The following is a 16,832-nucleotide window of genomic DNA, read 5'->3' as shown; positions in this document are numbered from 1 at the left end:
CTGATTTTGCAGGTTTTCCTACTTACAAAGCATGTAGAGGTCTGTAATTTTATCATAGGTACACTTCAACTGTGAGAGACGAAAAATCCAGAAAATCACATTGTATGATTTTTAAATAATTAATTTGCATTTTATTGGATGACACAAGTATTTGTTCACCTACCAACCAGTAAGAATTCCCACTCTCACAGACCTGTTCGTTTTTCTTTAAGAAGCCCTCCTGTTCTCCACTCATTACCAGTATTAATTGCACCTGTTTGAACTCATTACCTGTATAAAAGATCCACACACTTAGTCAAACAGACTCCAACCTCTCCACAATGGCCAAGACCAGAGAGCTGTGTAAGGACATCAGGGATAAAATTGTAGACCTGCACAAGGCTGGGATGGGCTACAGGACAATAGGCAAACAGCTTGGTGAGAAGGCAACAACTGTTGGCGCAATTATTAGAAAATGGAAGAAGTTCAAGATGACAGTCAATCTCCCTCGGTCTGGGGCACCATGCAAGATCTCACCTCATGGGGCATCAATGATCATTAGGAAGGTGAGGGATCAGCCCAGAACTACACGGGAGGACCTGGTCAATGACCTGAAGAGAGCTGGGACCAGTCTCAAAGAAAACCATTAGTAACACACTACGCTGTCATGGATTAAAATCCTGCAGTGCACGCAAGGTCCCCCTGCTCAAGCCAGCGCATGTCCAGGCCCGTCTGAAGTTTGCCAATGACCATCTGGATGATCCAGAGGAGGAATGGGAGAAGGTCATGTGGTCTGATGAGACAAAAATAGATAGCTTTTTGGTCAAAAATAGCTTTTTGGTCTAAACTCCACTCGCTGTGTTTGGAGGAAGAAGAAGGATGAGTACAAGCCCAAGAACACCATCCCAACCGTGAAGCATGGAGGCGGAAACATCATTCTTTGGGGATGCTTTTCTGCAAAGGGGATAGGACGACTGCACTGTATTGACGGGAGGAAGGATGGGGCCATGTATCGCACATGTATGTCGCACGTGCTACAAAAAAGTCGGTCTGTGCGATGAATATATTTACCCCAGTAGCACACGTGCGATACAGTTTAGCATGGGTGACAGAGTTCGTTTGAGTGAAGGGAGAATTTGTTTTGTGCTCCTGTGAGGTTAATCTAGGGCTGCACGATTGACTGTAATTAAACCAAAATCGAGATTTGTCTTTGTGAAATTATGAAAATTGCTTCAATTTTTAATTAATTATTTAAATAAATAAATAAATAAATATATGTGCAGATGAAGCGCAGCACAGTTCAGGGCGGATCGATCGGGTCGCAATAAATGCGGATCCATCTCTGCATGCTCTGTGAGATGGAGTCATTGGCATATTAGTTCGAAAAGCAGCACGGTTTGCATGAAAAATTGCTAATAAAAGCTGTCAATTGCGGGCTCGGTGCGACTCTGAAGGAGGTGGCACTCGAACTGTCCCGCGATTCACGTGAAACGGACTCCGGTGCGCATTTGTTTAGGAAGAAACGTAACCTGCATATGTGTTTTAGCGTATTACAATGTATTAAGTTCAATAAAACACTTGTAAGGGATGATGGTGTTGATGATTTACCTTGGATACTAGTGTATTTGCGCATATGCGTGCAATCAGGGCAACAAATGAACTTCATGCGACGCACATACAGTAAACCCAAGTGTCGTTTACCCAGCTGCGCATAATAGCACCAAATTAATAAAAACAATATATTTACTGCAGTGTGTTTTCTATAATTTCTCAGTGAGTACATAAGATAAAATAAGACAAAAATTAAGACATTACAGTCACATTTTTTTTATCATAATTTAATATTTTGGTAACACTTTACAATAAGGTTCATTAGTCAACATTAGTTAACTACACTAGTTAACATGAACTAATAATGAACTGCACTTATACAGCATTTATTTATCTTTGTTAATGTTAATTTCAACATTAACTAATGCATTATTAAAATCTTGTTAACATTAGTTAATGCACTGTGAACTAACATGAACAAACCATGAACAGCTGGATTTATATTGACTAACATTAACAAAGATTAGCTAAAGCTGAAGAGGTGTTGTTCATGGTTAGTTAATATTAACTAATGCCTTAACTAATGTTAACTAATACAACCTTATTGTAAAGTGTTACCAATATTTTATTATAAAACCTTAGACCTTTCTAATGATTTATGTTTTCTGTAAAATATAATAATAATAATAATAATTGTTATTATTATTTTTATTCTTAAATATTTGTATTGTATAGCACTTTTTGCATTTTTCAGGCATGGACACAGACGTTTTATACATGTGCTACAATTTTGTGGGCTATGCTACAAAAGTTTCAACCTCTGTAGCACCAGTGCTATGTGCAAAAAAAGTTAATGTACAGCCCTGAACTAAGGAGTGGCTCCATAAGAAGCATCTCAAGGTCCTGGAGTGGCCTAGCCAGTCTCCAGACCTGAACACAATAGAAAATCTTTGAAGGGAGCTGAAAGTCTGTATTGCCCAGCGACAGCCCCGAAACCTGAAGGATCTGGAGAAGGTCTGTATGGAGGAGGCTCGCCCCTCCCATGTCTCTCGCTCGTCCACCTCGCCACATACCCCCAACACCCCTCGTAGGAGCCCAAACTCGGCGTCCGGGGATATGGGCCGGCGAGCCGAGAGAACGGGAGACGGAGTCCCCCAGAGCGACCGGACGAGAGAGTGAAGAGAGGAGAAAAAAATAAAAAATGTGTCCGGTTCCCTGACACACTGCCGCTCGGCCTCAGCCCGCCGAGAGGCTTTTCCTCGCGGTGCTATGCGATGGCACTGGACGCTCGGTGGACGGCTCGATCCTCCTCCCCTGGCGGCCGGCGGTGGCTCCTCCTGTCGAGGGCAGCCGGCAGCAAGTCCCGCGCGCTCCCTGCTCCTCCCCTACACGGCGGATGTACACAGGCTCCGGCGACTCCTCCGCTACCTCTAGGACGGCAGCCACCCCACCTCGACCCAGGGGCACGGCAGCGAGCTCTCCGTCCCACCGGATCATCACTCGCTCCAGCACCACCGCCTCGGGCAGCTCCTCGTGGTCTTCTCTCTTCCGCACTGCCCGACCTCCTCAGCACCGCGATCCCCCTCAGCAGCGAGGGCTCTTCGACAGCATGTCTCTCCTTCCTCCCGGGTTTCGGCACCAATGTAGTAAGGTATGTACGTTCAGGGAAGAAGGAGGCGGGAACCGGCGAACGTTCAACATACTTTTAATAAAATAAATGAACACAAAATGAAAGTAAAAGCGGCAGCCCCTCACGGACGACTGCCGCGCACATACATAAACAAAACACAACTTAAAACCAGGCCTGGTCCTCTCTCGTCCTTCACTCGCGTCGCTCGTCCTTATATGCCTCCGTGCTCCCTCATGAGAGGACTCGAGAACGGTGTGCCTCGCAGGTGACGTTCATCCTCAATCACGCACACCGATCTCGCTCGCTCCTCCCATGTCTCTCGCTCGTCCACCTCGCCACAGTATGATCTCTGTAATTGCAAACAAAGGTTTCTGTACCAAATATTAAGTTCTGCTTTTCTGATGTATCAAATACTTATGTCATGCAATAAAATGCAAATTAATTACTTAAAAATCATACAATGTGATTTTCTGGATTCTGTCACTCACAGTTGAAGAGTACCTATGATAAAAATTAGACTTCTACATGCTTTGTAAGTGGGCAAACCTGCAAAATCGGCAGTGTATCAAAAACTTGTTCTCCCCACTGTATGTATATCAAATGGTATGTCTTTGTCAGGAGGAGGATGTGGATAGAGAGATCATTAAGCAGGAAGAGAGTGTAGATCCTGATTACTGGGAAAAACTGTTGCGCCATCAATATGAGCAGCAGCAGGAAGATCTCGCTCGTCACCTGGGCAAAGGCAAACGGCCTCGCAAACCTGTCAACTACAACGATTGCTCACAGGAGGACAGAGGTAGTAGACGGGGTACAGACAAACTTTTAAAGCTTTTTACTACTGAATACGTTTGTGAATAGTTGCACTTGTGTCTGTTGTTTTAGGTCTGGTAGATTTATTTTAGTGTGTGTTGTGTAATATCTGTACATTCTTTCCAGTGAAAATAATGATTCATGTCTAAAATATTAATTATTATTAATGATTAAAATGTATGTTGGTTGTTGTTTAGATGTACACTACCAGTCAAAAGTTTGGACACGCCTACCCATTCTTTATCATTAACTTCTTATAACATTTTTGAATAATATTGAAGTTGTCAAAACTATAAAAGTAATTTAAATGTTTTTATTTATTTTTTGTTATTATGAATACAAATGTATTAATAAAATCTTGTAATTCAAAATGTTTATATTGTTTTAATGAGAAGTTATTGAATTATACATGATCTAAACAAAATAGAATAATGTGTACTAATAATAATAATAAATTATAGCATTTATGCATAAGCCTTTGGACTGAATTTGTTTCCAGGAATCTTAAAAAAACATTAATGTAGTGTGTCCAAAAGTTTGACCTTTTTGTTGTAGATGTCAGCATGATTTAGTTTTTTTGTCCCCTTAAATTAAATATTTTCTTGTCAAGAGAATTCAAGTGCTCAATAATATATTGCCCCACTCATTTGTGTTCTCAGACTGGCAAGATGATCAGTCTGATAACCAATCAGATTACTCTGTGGCTTCTGAGGAGGGTGATGAGGACTTTGATGAGCGGTCTGAAGGTGAAGAACGAAGTTAAACCATCTTTATCTGAATAATCAGTAGCAGTTATTATACAGATATACGTATATTTTGTATTGACATAGTCCTCTTTTTTGTGTTAGCAGGTAACTTCCAAAGACCAAGTTGCAAAGGCTTGAGGAATGATAAAGACAAACCACTGCCCCCCCTACTGGCCAGAGTGGGAGGAAACATTGAGGTACAACCTCACTTACGTTTCAGCTTGTTTTAACTATTCCCTCCACATACTCAGTGATACTTTAAGGGGTGATGAATTGAGAAATCAACTTTCCCTTGTGCTTTTGATATATAAAAAGTCGTGGTAATATAAGAATATCCTGTACGTTTCAGAGCTGAAAACTTCCTTGTTAGTCAAAGAAGATTTTTTATAGACACCAGACCCAGCAAACGATCGATTTCAGAATGTGCCGGGCTATGACGGGAGAGTGTAGTGAAGCACCGCCTCAAAAGAAGAAGAACAACGCCTGATTCTGTAGCCCCGCCCACCGACTCGTGCCACTAACATGATAGCTAAGAGCAGCATAGAGCTAAACAGCATCGAATTTCTAAGCAGTAAACCTACCACATGAGCTTCATTCGGATTTCCAATATTATGAATGCATGGATGAACTTTGTTTTTAATGAATATCCAGCTCAAGTGGGGAAGACATTGCACGTCTGTTCTTTCATTCACCGGATTCGTTTGTAAACAAGAGACTGGATTTGCAGACAGGATGAGATTACATGAACGAATGAAGCAACACACTAAAGCCTTGTTTATACTCGCCGCGGCCGCAAGAGCACGAGGGTGCGGGCGGCAAAAATGACGTCAACGCGGAGGGGGCGGTCTCGCGCGTGGGCTCTGCAAGACCCCATTTCGCCTGGCGGTGCGCAGCGCATTTTTTGTAACTCCGGGCGTACCTCCGCATCCGAAGATGTACGATTTTGAGGCGACTTTGTCCGAGCTGGTGCGTCAGTACCGGCATATTTATGACCCTTCCATGAGGGATCATCGCGACAGCCAGATGGCACAGAATTCATGGAAATTTTGCATTGATGGGCATCCATCCGTCCAACCATCCATTCCTTTTGTGAATAGGACTTTAGAATACATTTGCATTAAGCACCCAGTTTGCACTTCACTTGATTTTCAAAATGAGCCTACACTAACTGAAATAGAACCTTTGATAAAATAAGGCATGTTTTATAAAAACTAACTGTACAAAGAGGCTTCAATTAGTACATTAGTTTACAAGACACTTTCTACAGCATTTATTGTGCTTGTTTAGTGTTAATTTCAGAATGTACAAACAAAATCAGAAATTAGTTGTCATCTTCAGGTCAGTTAATGCACTGTGAACTAATATAGTTAAAATATAATATATATATATATATATATATATATATATATATATATATAGTATAAAAATATCAATATAGTGTATGCATGTTTTCACATCCATCTATTTTGTTCTAATGTCGACCAATGATTGGTCTTTGATGCTATAACAAGAAGGAAGACACAAACCACGCTTTCAGTTTTATTACAAACACTGTGATAACTTATACATGAAAGTGAAAAATATATTTTAAAGCACAAAGCAAACACACAAGATAACACTTTTTTTTTTTTTTTTTTACTTTGATTGGCAACATTACTGTATACATCCCCTTCTGATGACAGAGTCCTGCCAGGGTACAAGACCCTGCTGTGTGAGAAAAAATGACTTGAGGTAATTGCTCACTGCGATTGCAGCCCGGGATGCTCTTGCATTGGACATTCTTCCTGCGGCAACCAAGTTGCAGTCCCCAGACACAAGTCTTCTCCATTCTCCTGGCATGTCTTCCCCCATTGCTGCGGTACCATCTGCAAAATTTGGGGGAATGTACTTGTACTACGATCAACGAAACTGTGGTCGAGCCCAACTTGTAACTGGAGGCAACACATTTTTGGTTACTGCCAGACGCAAGAACACGTAGTGTGACGACCAGTCTCTCTTGTAAAGTTACGGGGCTCATGTGGGTTCGTTTATGTTCCACGAACGGCTGGCGGGACGCCATGTTCACCTTCATTGTTGTTCCGGTAAACTACTTCTTCGCTCCTGCTTTCGATGGATTTAAGAACAATTACTCCAAGTCGCCCCCTGTCGTTTCACAGAATACTACAACGGCGCGCGCGTCGACTATAAACGCCCCGTCCGTTTGGGTGAGGAGCGCGCGCAGTTAACGGAGCTCGCGCTGCGGAGCCAGGCGCGAGTATAACCGGCGCTTAATGTGAGTAAAACATGTTTTTTTAATGTGATAGTATTGCATTGTTACAGATTGTTTGATATCTATGGATTATGTGTAGGCCTACATGTCTAACAGAACATACCTTAGCACGCTGTCACAGGCTGGAGAATACTTTATTTGTGGTGTTCTTGTTTCATTAATGTCTTGATGTGCGTTGTTCACTCTCTTGACTCGATATTTGAAGGGCGTGCATGGTGTGTACGGTTTGCGGTTAAAGTCATCGATCGGGCGGGCCAAGTAACGTTAATAAAAAAATAACATTCCAATCAATCGCGGGTGGATGAGAGCTGAATCATTGTGTTTGTTTTATAAAGACATTTTGCAAGCCCTGGCTGTGGGCTTCATTCCGGTTGCTGTTTGCCACACACTTTCCCTGACAGGGGGAGCAGAAGCTCATTAAATATGCAAATCTTATCCAATCCTAGCCGTGGGCGTTTACTTCCAGGTCTTCAGTGCGGCATGCCCATAAAATCCGAGTGTGCAGGAGAGAGCCTCAAAACCAAGGCAGAAAATAGCCTATTACTTATTCATTATGATATTTTTGAATGTAAAAACCACGCAAACGCAATAAGTTGACCTCAGACAACAGTATAACATTTTTTAAAAAAGCCAGTTCATGACCCCTTTTAACCTCTCTCTCCTTATTAGGTGTTGGGTTTCAATGCTCGACAAAGGAAGGCCTTCCTGAATGCAGTGATGCGTTATGGGATGCCTCCCCAGGATGCCTTCACCACCCAGTGGCTCGTTAGAGACCTGCGAGGCAAATCAGAGGAGGAGTTTAAGTGAGTCTGACATTTCTTAGAGCAGTTCTTGTCTTTTTTGACATTTTTTTTTTTAACCTAATTTACTTGCGCCCTCTCTTTTTAAGGGCATACGTGTCCCTCTTTATGCGTCACCTGTGTGAGCCAGGCGCAGACGGGGCAGAAACATTTGCTGATGGCGTTCCAAGGGAAGGACTGTCACGACAACACATTCTCACACGCATAGGTGGGATGTCACTGATCCGCAAGAAGGTGTGCGAAGTTATGATTGCTAGTTTTTTAGTGGTTAATAGTGAGCCATTTGGTTCTGTGAATGACACCGGTGATTTGGGTGGTTTAAACTCCTACAGGATCAGGATCAAAGAGAAGCGGCCATTGCAGCAGGAGACGATTCCAAAGCACCCTCTACTGGGACGCCTGCAGATACCCAGCCCAACACACCAGCACCAGGTACACATGCATACAGTGGGATGAACAAGTATTTGATACACTGCCGATTTTGCAGGTTTTCCTACTTACAAAGCATGTAAAGGTCTGTAATTTTTATCATATGTACACTATGATACACACTCAACTGTGAGAGACGGAAAAATCCAGAAAATCACATTGTATGATTTTTAAATAATTAATTTGCATTTTATTGCATGACATAAGTATTTGATCACCCAACAACCAGTAAGAATTCCGGCTCTCGCAGACCTGTTAGTTTTTCTTTAAGAAGCCCTCCTGTTCTCCACTCATTATCTGCATTAACTGCACCTGTTTGAACTTGTTACCTGTATAAAAGTCACCTGTTCACACACTCAATCAAACAGATTCCAACCTCTCCATAATGGGCAAGACCAGAGAGCTGTGTAAGGACATCAGGGATAAAATTGTAGACCTGCACAAGGCTGGGATGGGCTACAGGGCAATAGGCAAGCAGCTTGGTGAGAAGGCAACAACTGTTGGCGCAATTATTAGAAAATGGAAGAAGTTCAAGATGACAGTCAATCTCCCTCGGTCTGGGGCACCATCCAAGATCTCACCTCGTGGGGCATCAATGATCATTAGGAAGGTGAGGGATCAGCCCAGAACTACACGGCAGGACCTGGTCAATGACCTGAAGAGAGCTGGGACCACAGTCTCAAAGCAAACCATTAGTAACACACTACGCCGTCATGGAGTAAAATCCTGCAGCGCACGCAATGGAGCCTACTTCTCTCTCTGGTGATAGATGGTATGATTTCCTGGGGAGTTGAATTGGGCTCTGTGTGGAATTATGTTTGAACAAATCATCTGGAAGATTAATTTTTGTCTGCTCCCACAATTCCTACAATGCGCTGGCTTGAGCAGGGGGACCAAACCAGATCGCTGTCTTCTCAATGACCTTTAAATGAACTCCATGTGACGCAGCTAAAACCCACAAGAAAACTCACAGAAACTGTTACATATAAACTGCATCAAATCATTGATCGTTGGACTTGCATTCAAATAGCCTTCGACGGCATAGTTTGTAAGTGTGTCTACAACCGATACACGTGACCATTATGCATGTATATCACTCCCAATTCATGTAATTATGTAACTATTGAATGAGTAAATGAAAAGGCACTGTGCTTGGTATCTTTTTGTTTGTTTGTGTATAATCCAACGGATGAGTTGAATTAAATCTTTGTAGAATGGATGATCCTAGAATGGACCCCAGAACCAAGATGATCCCTAATTGGCTAGAACCCACCCAGGGGATGGGCAAATATTTGAGTTTTAATCTCAGAACACTAACAAAGATTCAGTTCTGGCCAGTTGAGTTCTGTTTGCAGTGCCGTTCTAAGCTCTTTGCAGTTCCAGAATCCACCCAAGGACGATCAGATGATCGTGGCAGACCAAGATCAGAGAAAATGGGTTAACGATTTCATTCGGGCCATCTGAATACTCTCCTCTCACTTTCCTTTCTTTTATTTAAGTTTATTTTCTTTCCATTGAGTCTCGTGTTCTAAGTTAAGTTTCGCCGCCGAGCTTTGTTCAACGATTCTACAGTACAGCGCGCGCCTCAACTTCAAAACAACGCCGACGAGACTTCCATCCAGCCGCCAACACGCCACGTGATTGGCTTCCCAAGACGTCGATCAAAAGATACGACAAGACCTGCAGCGAATCAAAGAACCGGGAAACCCCTCTCCAGCCTGGACAGAAAAGGGAATCCCCATTCAAGAAATGACACGAGACACAAACACAAGTAATACCTCCAGATTCTACGCTGAACTGGTGCATTGAGATCAAACTTAAAACCCTGCCTAAGAAACGATAGGAGGGTTAAACTAATGATTGATGGTTCATTCAGGATGTGTCATAAATGCATATATTGCGAGAAACCTGGGATTTCATAATTTCTCTCTCTTAAAACTCATTCTTTCCTCACTTTCTTTCTGCAACGTTTGTGAATTTGAGTTTGTATGTTTGTGTTAGATATTAGTTTTATGTGTTGTAGTAAACAATAAAGTGTGTATTCAAAGATAAGTGTTCTTGTGTTATGTGCTTACGAATTTAATGTCTTAAACTGCCAATCTATGTTAACTGGCTATTTAAATAGTGTTTCACTATTGTTCAGATATTAACATCCGCTGCAGAGTTGATAGTTAAGGTCCGTTCAAATGGACGCTGGACGAGTCATTTGCACGGCTGCAAAATAGACTGTCTATTTTCTATCTATTGAATCAGTCTATTCAAAATTCCATATGAATTAATTCATTCATTTGAGCTAAATAGACCTGTTTCCCTTTAACAGAGTCCCCTTTAAGTTCTTACATATCAGTGAACAAATAAGTTGATAAGGTGTTAAACATTAATTCTGAATTATTTATATGTAATTCCGGTCTCTTTCTAATTGAATTCCCTGTTGAGTTATTTGATCCGATTCAACCCTTACATATTGATGGAGAATGCGGGCAGTTTAACCTAAATTCTGAGTATATCGAGAATTAATCTTTGAATTGTACATATGAGAGATCAGATCCGCTAGACGCGTGAGAAAGAGACGCAAGCTGCGCGCGCCCCATTTGAATGCAGAGAACGCTGTAACCCAAGCTGCCTCGCTATCCTAAGACTGCATTAAAGTAATTTGAGATCTGAGATCTCACACTATATGATAAGGTAAGAAGTAAGCGTGTTCCTTAATTTCTAGAATGCTTTGTTTATAGCAGAATTTATGTAATTGCGTGTTCCAGTGTCATTAAATAGCTATATGTATATCACTCAGCCAGAGAGAGCTGAACAAACTTAAACTGCATAAATTGAAATACCCTGGGAGGAATAATCTCCTCACAGTGCGGTTAGATCAAGCGTTTTTCTTGATCGATTTATTAAGGCCTTATATTTATATTTATAGTTATTAATTCAGTGTGTTCCACTGTAATTCGAAGCTAACTCCTGTGCTAACAGGTCCAATGGCATGAATTTTTCATTTTAAGAGGTTTTTTAACATTAAAATGAGTTCCCCTAGTGGCCTAGCCTGTATATGGCCCCCAAATGGCTAGAAATTTCAATAGGTGTAAACCGAGTTCTGGGTGTCCTGCTCTGCCTTTGAGAAAATGAAAGCTCAGACGAGCAGATCTGGAATCTTCCCTCTATGTTGTCATACGGGAACGGTTACCTCTCCTTCCTCTGCTTTCCCCGCCCAGAGAATTTAAGGCCTTTGCACACTGAGTCTGAAATTCGCATTCAAAATTTTTGCACGTCAAAAAATTTATTCGACCTCACGTTATGTCAATCGCGCTTGCACACTGCCTCCCAAACTTTCGTCCGTCAAAAAAAAAATCGGAACAGGTTCGATTTTCTGCGTTTTTCGCATCTACAATGCTGATGCTCAACCTAAAACTGCTGGCAATGGTGGTGAATGAATCGCCAGTGCTCAGATACCTACAATTATATATACAAATATTGTTGTATCAGAAATACTACAAATATTATTACATCACAGCTATAATTATAGCACACCAAGTCCCTGTAAATCGTGTGTGTGCGTGCGTGTGTGTGCACGGATCCATACCTTAGACATAGCTACTGCCAGTCTCTGTTCAGGATCAATTGATTCACGGAGATCGGTGGTCTTCTTCTTAATATGTGGCACCAGTATCGATAGCCAGTCCTTCCAGAAAAACGCTGCTTTTTTTTGATTGTTGCGGGCAAAAATCCTTGATTATGCGGCACGTTTTCTTAAAAAATGCGGTTTGATGAAAAAGAGAAAAAAAGCACTACATCACAGAAAGTGCTGGGAATATTTAAGTTTTATTGATCTTGTTTTCATCTTGTTTTATTGACGACCTTAATAAACACATGGCTCAAATTCACAAAACATTGAGTCAAACAAGTTCAGTAGCTTTACAAAAGGTATATGCTACACGACGAGAATTAGTTTTTGTGCTAAAACCTAAATAACGACTTATATAATGATGACCGATTTCAAAAAACAGCATCATGAAGATGGAAGCGTTATGAATCAGCGAGTCGATTCATGATTCGGATCGCGTGTCAAACTGCTGAAATACGTCTTTGGCGATCCAAACCGCTGAATCGACTCACTGATTCATAACGCTTTGAAGCTTCATGATGCTGTTTTTTGAAATCGGTCAACACACCGGGAAACTGCTTTGCGCTGTCTTTTGCTGTTATTTTTGTTGGCAGATGGGAATTTGCGTGCGTCATCATGGTTTTACCGATATCTATGGTTTCACCACAGGGTTTGCAGCTTTTCGATGACGTTCACGTCGGGTAATTACGTCACTTCAAAACGTTCCCATGGCAATAGGGGGAAATGTGTGTGAAGTAAACGAACATTTTTCAACTTTCTGCCAATATATATGACCTTTTTGCTACGCGGAAATAGGCAATTTACGCGACGAAAGTATTTGAAAAAATGCGGCCCCCGCATAAATATGCGGACTTTGGCTGATTATGCATTAAATCATCCGATCGCATAATCGCGATTTTTCTGGAGGGACTGGCTAGCAAAGTATCAAACTGAGCCACTGACAGTCTAAAGTAAACTTTGAATCGTTCTGGATAATCCCGCAGCTCCTTGATAAGGAGGTGGAACTCTCCTTCCTCTCTATGCGATTGCAGGAGTGGATGGACCCAATATTTCATCTTTTTCATTTTTTAAGAGAGAGGACCAAAAAAAATCATCCTCACTACTTGAAGACGGCATTTTGTGTTGTTTCGCGTTTTTTTTCCGTAACGCATTCATTAATACGCATCAAACTCAGTGTGCAAGGTCTCTGTGCATGACAAATTTTTCGGATCACGAATACGAAAAAACACATGCGAAAATTTCGGACTCAGTGTGCCAAGGCCTTTAGGAGAAAATTGATTCCGTTTATCAGTTGAGACGTCAGCACAGGCTTTATAAACAGACTTTTACCATATGGATTCGACAGCACCGCCACAAACAGTGACTAACAGTGTTCATTAATGCGTGATCTGTGATTTCTGTGTAGCTAATCATTCAAGTTCACACAGACTTTCTTTCTAAATCGTTTAATACTGTCAGTCACGCCGCTGGCCGTCTTGATGCCCTAAGCGTAATGCATCAGTGAATCAAGCCATTGACTAAAACAATTAACTTTACATGGTTTCGGTTAGTAGCATGAAATAAATCTGTTATTTAAATGATTAAACTACAGAAAGCGAGCAAAGAACACTCTCTTAATAATGTTCGGAGCTGTCAATCACATGTCGTGAGTGTATCTGCACACTTGTTCAAACTGCCATAATAACGAATGACGCTGTTATGCTGCACAAAGCTCTTACGGTATTCATATCGATGTCGTGTTTGCTGTTAGTTGTGGTGAAAGCATTTTGTGAGAGAAATAGCACTGCAATGATGAGATCACTGCATTCACGCGATCAACAGACTGTCTGTCTACTGAATGCTCATCACTGCAGCCTTTCATGTGATGGGAAAAGATCTAAAAATAATGCTATAATCAACACTTTCACGATTCGTTCATCTCGACGGCTGTGATGGTAAAAAAAAACTTAGTAAAAGTATTCAAGAGGGTTCCACATGTTACAAAGTTCGTAGAATAAGGAGGAAGAAGACAAGGTCGTGTGACTCCGACTCGTGTTTATTCAGAGCTCTTAGATACAAACAAAATAAACTCACGCTCACAGCGCTCTCAACAACTTGTTACAATAAAACTTTCTCAGCTATCTTTCTCCAGCTCTCAGTCTTTCTGGTCCATGAGTGCCCAGTCCGTCTCTCTCTGGACTGGCAGTGCTTGCAGAGTCAGATGATGCTTCGCTAAACCACGCCCCCTCCGCCACAAAATCTAATACTCATTTCAAATGCAAAGATGTCAGCCAATCACAACAGTGGGCGTTTTCACTGAAGTCTCACATCAGACACGCCCCTTGAAACAGAGCATTCAAGCCAGAGGGCTATGTAATAAAAAATGCTTTTTATTTCTAAATTATGACTTTTTTAATGTAAAAACCATACTTACAATATAAGTACACCTCACGAAACATTATAAAATAAAATAAAAAAATCCATGCCATGGGACCTTTAAAAGCTTGCCTGTTTGTATATCCATCTCGTATAACACTACGTGTCCCAGTGTGATTTAAAGGAGAATGATGAAACCAAGTAGGTTAAAGCTGACCTTGAAAGAATCAACAATAAAAGAAACCCTGTTGTTTTATATGCACAGAGAGACGATCCACCGAGATCGTGAGTGTAAGGTGGCTGTAAATGATCTGTTGGGGTCTATAGGACCAAATGTTCATGTTCTTTGTGCTTGCTGTAGTTCACCGGTCTCATTCATCTCACCACTGGATGTCCTCACTGCTCTTTTGATGAGAGGAAGGTGTTATTCGAGTATTTGTGCTTGTTGCAGGATTGGTATTGATTATCACCTGAAACAAGCATTCATAGTAGCACATGTACACAGACACATTGTTTTAACTGGGTCCGCAGTGTCAACATTCCTCTGACCTTCAAGAGGATATTATTGGATGGGGGCGAAGTGTGGTGGGGGCTGGGGGGCTTCAGGATGACCCACCCCCTCACCCCGCATGGTTTTCCATGACTGGTGAATGTGGGCTACACCCCCCCCCCCCCCCCCCAAATCTCCATGGTGACTGATCTACTTTAAGCAGAAGGGTGTGTATAAGCATGTGTGTTTGGGGACACAGTACCTGAAGCACTGATGCATTTCTGGTGTTGTACAGGAGGGATGCACTGTGATGTGAGTAAGAGACTTTTGTCAAATGTGGATGGTACATAGTATTCAGAGGACAGTGCGATCAAATAAACCTATTTCTCTTCTGCTGTACATAGAAGACAAAAGAAAAATACTTATTTGTAGCATATTTGTTTGCAGTATCTCATATATCTGAATGTAATCTCATCACGGCACCTATTAGTGGGTGGGATATCTTAGGCAGCAAGTGAACGTGCTTTGATCAGTGTTGCCAACTCTCGCGAAACAAATAAGCAACCGCAGCTTCAAAAACAAGCCCAGTATTATTATATTATTTATTATCATCAATATTATTTAGAATAAATTATTTTTTATCAATAAATGAGCTTCGCAACATATTAAACTGAAACCTCTCGGAGTTTGAAAAGCAAAAACAGATGTGATTTTACAAATTGCAATAAAGGACACGCAATACCCTCCGATCAGCTGTGAACAGAAGAGGATTGGAGATGGAAAAAGAGAAAAAGTGACATGAAGGCCAATTATGGTAACCCATAATCGGAGTTAGTGCACACATATTAGGGGCAGTAAGTAGTGAACACACACTGCAAACCTTGAAAAAGATAAGCCCTACATCTCAATGTGCACAGTACACTATCTGCCCTAAATAATATTGAAAATTACTAATGTCACATACTATTTAGGATGGATAGTATGCACATTGGGACACAGGCAAGCACTAAGGGAGCGCTGCAATATAGCTACATATTTATAATAAAATTAATTCAAACCATACCTACTGTTATTATTAGTAGACTTGTTTTTTTTTTATAATAGCCTGTAATTTTAAATACATTACAAAAATATGTTTTAAATTAAATTAGGTGCCTCTCCTCCCTGTTTCCTCTCCATCTCTGCACATCTCTGCTGGTGGCATTGTTTGTAAAAATGTATAGGCTATTTAAGTCTATTAACTATCATTACGTGCATTTATAACGTCACATACCTGCACGTTGAACGCGATTTTTCTTCAATGCAGGGGAGAAGGAGGCGGGATATAAAAGGACGGATTACTACAGTACTTGTATCGTTGCACTGAATGGCTATTAGCTGTGAGAAGACCGTGTCAGTCAATGTATTGGTCAAAACAGCGACCATAAATGTAAAGAAACGAAGTTGCTTATTATGTTTTCCTAACCTCAACCAAATTTTTTAAAATAAGCCCAAAAAACCGCAACCCGCGACTCGCCAAAAAAAGAAGATTAGATTAGATTAGATTAGATTCAACTTTATTGTCATTACACAAGTACAAGTACAAGGCAACGAAATGCAGTTTAGGTCTAACCAGAAGTGCAATAGCAGCAAGTGCAGGATATACAACGTTTGCATAAGTGCAGGACATGGATATGTACTGAGTATATATAAATATGTCTATAAATAGAGAGATGGTTATTACTATAAACAGAATTTACAGGTGAATATGTACAGTGAATAATATACAGATGGTTAATACTATAAACAGAATTTACAGGTGGATATGTACAGTGAATAATATACAGATGGTTAATACTATAAACAGAATTTACAGGTGGATATGTACTATGAATATAATATAATATACAGATGGCTATTACTATAAACAGAATTTTACAGATAGAGGTATACAATGATATGTTAGGCTAAAATGAGGAATATGGCAGTGGATTAAGGTAGTGCAATAAATTATGGACAGAAGCTATCCGAAAAAAAGTGTAAAAGTGCAGTGGAAGTGATTGCATATTACAGTTAGAAGTACGGTGCAAAATACAAATGTAAACAGTAGGTACTGTAAATAACAGTCGGCAGTGCAAATGAGCATAATCCAGTTACGGTGTGGTAGTGCAA

The 16,832-nt window shown here is 41.0% G+C and overlaps 1 protein-coding gene across 7 annotated transcripts in view; it reads left to right on the top strand.

The window, feature by feature from the left end:
- The window catches only part of LOC307138932 (chromodomain-helicase-DNA-binding protein 4-like), a 30,047-nt gene extending 19,788 nt beyond the window's left edge, over positions 1–10,259 (top strand). For 2 of the 7 annotated variants that reach the window (XM_079837630.1, XM_079837634.1), the window contains 7 exons: positions 3,779–3,968; positions 4,630–4,716; positions 4,819–4,913; positions 7,655–7,788; positions 7,875–8,019; positions 8,118–8,217; positions 8,583–10,258. In XM_079837630.1, the coding sequence (XP_079693756.1) occupies positions 3,779–3,968; positions 4,630–4,716; positions 4,819–4,913; positions 7,655–7,788; positions 7,875–8,019; positions 8,118–8,217; positions 8,583–8,980 (1,149 nt within the window). In that variant the 3' untranslated portion in view covers positions 8,981–10,258. Of the gene's footprint in view, positions 1–3,778; positions 3,969–4,629; positions 4,717–4,818; positions 4,914–7,654; positions 7,789–7,874; positions 8,020–8,117; positions 8,218–8,582 lie in introns of all 7 variants that reach the window. The other 5 variants (XM_079837631.1, XM_079837633.1, XM_079837632.1 and 2 more) reach the window with 5 other exon arrangements.
- Positions 10,260–16,832: the final 6,573 nt, after the last annotated feature.

This window comes from Gobio gobio (genome assembly GCF_949357685.1).
Source record: "Gobio gobio genome assembly, chromosome: 15".
In the NCBI taxonomy this organism is placed as follows: domain Eukaryota; kingdom Metazoa; phylum Chordata; class Actinopteri; order Cypriniformes; family Gobionidae; genus Gobio; species Gobio gobio.
The sequence above is the reverse complement of the archived record's forward strand: the minus strand, read 5'-3'. Positions and strand labels throughout refer to the sequence as shown.